At 43.1% G+C, this 3,216-nt stretch overlaps 1 protein-coding gene across 1 annotated transcript in view; it reads left to right on the forward strand.

The window, feature by feature from the left end:
• LOC104491247 (cytosolic phospholipase A2 epsilon-like) overlaps nucleotides 1-3,216 on the forward strand; it is a 17,619-nt gene that overhangs the window by 7,117 nt on the left and 7,286 nt on the right. Inside the window, exons 6-9 of the mRNA XM_010133633.1 lie at nucleotides 508-550; nucleotides 1,317-1,372; nucleotides 1,582-1,756; nucleotides 2,722-2,759. Coding sequence (XP_010131935.1) covers nucleotides 508-550; nucleotides 1,317-1,372; nucleotides 1,582-1,756; nucleotides 2,722-2,759 — 312 coding nt within the window. The remainder of the gene's footprint in view (nucleotides 1-507; nucleotides 551-1,316; nucleotides 1,373-1,581; nucleotides 1,757-2,721; nucleotides 2,760-3,216) is intronic.

Below are 3,216 nucleotides of genomic sequence, written 5' to 3' on the forward strand. Positions count from 1 at the left end.
TCAGGACAACAAGCACAACCCCCCACCCCCCCCTTTTTTTTTTTTTTTTTGCCTAGTGTAATGAAAGCTATTTAAGACCAGAATACTGGACTGCTGTTCTGTTATGCATTTGTCTTTGAGATCAATAGGGGGGGTTCACCGTCCTTCGAAGCACAAACTGGATTTCTCATCTAGAGCCCTTTCTGTCCCATTCTCCGACAACTGCAATTTTTAAAAAACTAGATTTCATGAAAATATCTGCAGCTTCAGCTTGGGGTTCAGCATAAAATGACTACAGAGTTTGGCCCCACAGCACCTTTTTTTTCCCTGTGCTCCAGAACTCGACAGGCCAGTAGGATGACGATTGTGCCTTGACAGACTAGAGAGAGGAAACTTGTACTGCGAGTCTCTTGGGACTTTTCTTTCAAATCCAATATGCAGCTAAAAATAAGCAAGAGGTTGTGGCTCATTAATTATACTGTAATTATACTGGATTATTAAAAATGTATTTTTCTTTCTGTTTCCTAGTTCAGGCCCTCCTGAAACCATCATTACTAATGGAGTTCTAGTGGTGAGTGTTATGTATCGTCATCATTCTGGTGCTGTTGTCACACTTGTTTCACCTGACTCACAGTCATTAGGCCAACACACTTGTTGACTGAGCAAAACCGGCACTGAAACACTGCGATTTACCACATCATCATCTGCCTCATGACACATCCTTGTGGATGGCAGCTGCGGAAAGGCTGTGGCTGGAACAGCAGGAAGATTCCCCCATGCTAGCATGTCTCTGGTGTTGCAAAGACAACACATGGAAGTGGTTTAAGTCTGAGACATCGGTGCAACAGTGAAACTTGGATATCACTCCTCCCAAATTCCCATATTGCTAAAGCAACAGGGTTTGTCCTGTCCCAGGCACACATTATTTCCTGAATTCGTTACTGTGCTTTTTACACAGGGACTTTCTGACCATGCCATTTGCTCATTTATTAGCCTTGTTTCCTCATTATTTTTGTTTAACTCGGTCCTTTGCACCTCTGTCAGGATCTGGGAGAGCTGTTTTTTCACTTTGCCCTTACCTTCTCCTTTCTGCAAGCCCTGTTCATCCATGGTGCACCCCCAGCCTTTCCCTGTCTGCATCCAGTTTCTCAGACTCATTCTGCTCCAGCCAGCATCTGAAATTGAAGTCATGGTTAAGAGAAAATGTTTTCCTTGGGACGAAGTGCACTGCCTGTATAGCATTCATATCATCATCAGTAGGAGCTTAGACTAGGAAATAGAATCTCAGATGGAAAATTCCCTGACATGAGGAATTTTATCGTTCATGTCTCTTACAGTCTCGTAAAATCTGCTGCTTGGAAGTCCAGGTGGTTGAGAAGAAGAAGAAAAAGGAAAAGAAATCTTTATCAAGTGAGGTTATTTCTCCATCTGCTATTTTTAAATCATGATGCGCTAACGTTATGAAGGCAATTGGCTTAATGTGGGAATTACAAGAAAAAACCCAAACAAATCCAAAACATGAGAACAGCTTTGCAATAGACTCTGTAAGAACCTTTGTTTCCAGTTTTGACGGGATAACTACTCTGCATCTGCTTGTGTCTCTTCCCTAGAGAAAGAATTCTCCTTTAAAGTGCAAGGCTCTTATGAGGGCACTCAAGAGATTATGCTGGGATCTGATCTGGCCTTCAGCTCCTCACCTGCCAGATTCCACTATGCCAGATACAGGCAGCCAACGCTGGATGTTACGCTACCAGGGAAGAAACAACCTCCCTTCTCTGTATGTTATAACTGGTCTTTATTAAAAAAAAGCATGACAATGGCATGAAAAGTAACATGCACCAGAAACAGTAACATTAATTTGCATTGTGGAAAGAGAGTAATGTTCCTTACCGTATAAATTTGGATATATTAATATTTTTTCAGCACTCCCCTGTGCATGATACAAGCTCTTCAAATATGGAACTTCATTCCCTTCCAAGTGGAAAAAACATGCTCTTAGCAGAGGTGAGTGCCTCCTCTTCTGTGAGAGAGGTTGAGAAACCTGAGTGTGGAAGTCTGCATTCCCCTGAAAATTACTGTGCTACTTGGTGACGATGAAAGCCTGCAGACAAAAATGCCACAGTCTAACAGCGGTAGGTCCTTAGGTGATAAGGCCAGGCTGTGCCTTGTTCTGTTTAAATGGGTGTGGGAATACTTGTTACTCCATCCTGATGTTAATTCATGCTCAGTTACGAGGCTCTGATTCTCCCCTTCTCACACAGTGGGACACCTGAACTAAGATAGTGTCAGTCTCTTGCTAATGTTCACAGTGCTTTGCAAAACACTTTTAGATTCCTGGTTCAAAATACCATATAGAATGGTCACGGCTGTTGTGGAGTATAAGCCACAGAAAGGGAGGAGCAAATGCTGCTGTGCAGAACAGCAGCCTGGCTGCAGCCTGACCGGCTGCCTAGGAGAGGTCACGTTAGTAGAGATGAGTAAGCTGTACACTGTCACTACTTCCCTCTATAAACAGCTGTTGTCCTCAGACATCACATTCAGTAGGAAACACTGGGAATTACTGAACAACTTCCCTGACAATAAACCACTGCAGTCAATTCACATACGCTGCTGGATTATTCAGAGGTCCTGGTTTGTACCTGCATGGCCAGGATGGACAAGCTAAATTTCGTCCTGGGGCTGCAGGGGAGGAGTGCTCAAGCAGCTTGTCATGCTTAGGCTGTTTCCGTTCTTGCTTTCTAGGATAAAGGATTTGATCTGTATGCGAAGGCAGAAGACTGGTAAGTGACTTGGCCACTCTTGGAGGCTGAACTCATCTCACCCTTGGCTTTTTACTGGTGAGGAGGCACTCACAGTAGGACAGTAGGTTGCACGACCAAGTGATGTGGTATTCTCACGAGCTGAAAGCAAACTACACGTGTAAAATTAACAATATGTGTAGATAATCCATACTGAGACATGAATAATGAAAAAAGGTGCATAAAATAGAAGAAATAATATTACAAGCCAGTTATGCTAGTTGGTGTTATGCTCAGCACAGTCTTTAACATTTTCTTGGACACCTAGTAAGACTGCAGCTGATTAGCCAGTGCTGCTGATCATGACATGAAATAGGTGAACTTTGCTGCCTAATTCAAGAAAAATGTGAGAAGGTTTTTTTACAGCTTTCAGAGCAGGCTGAAGTACAAGGGAATCCAGACAGCAGATGTCTCAGAAATTATCTGCAGGCATGGCTTT

Source organism: Buceros rhinoceros, unplaced genomic scaffold, assembly GCF_000710305.1.
Source record: "Buceros rhinoceros silvestris isolate BGI_N320 unplaced genomic scaffold, ASM71030v1 scaffold4133, whole genome shotgun sequence".
NCBI classification, from domain to species: domain Eukaryota; kingdom Metazoa; phylum Chordata; class Aves; order Bucerotiformes; family Bucerotidae; genus Buceros; species Buceros rhinoceros.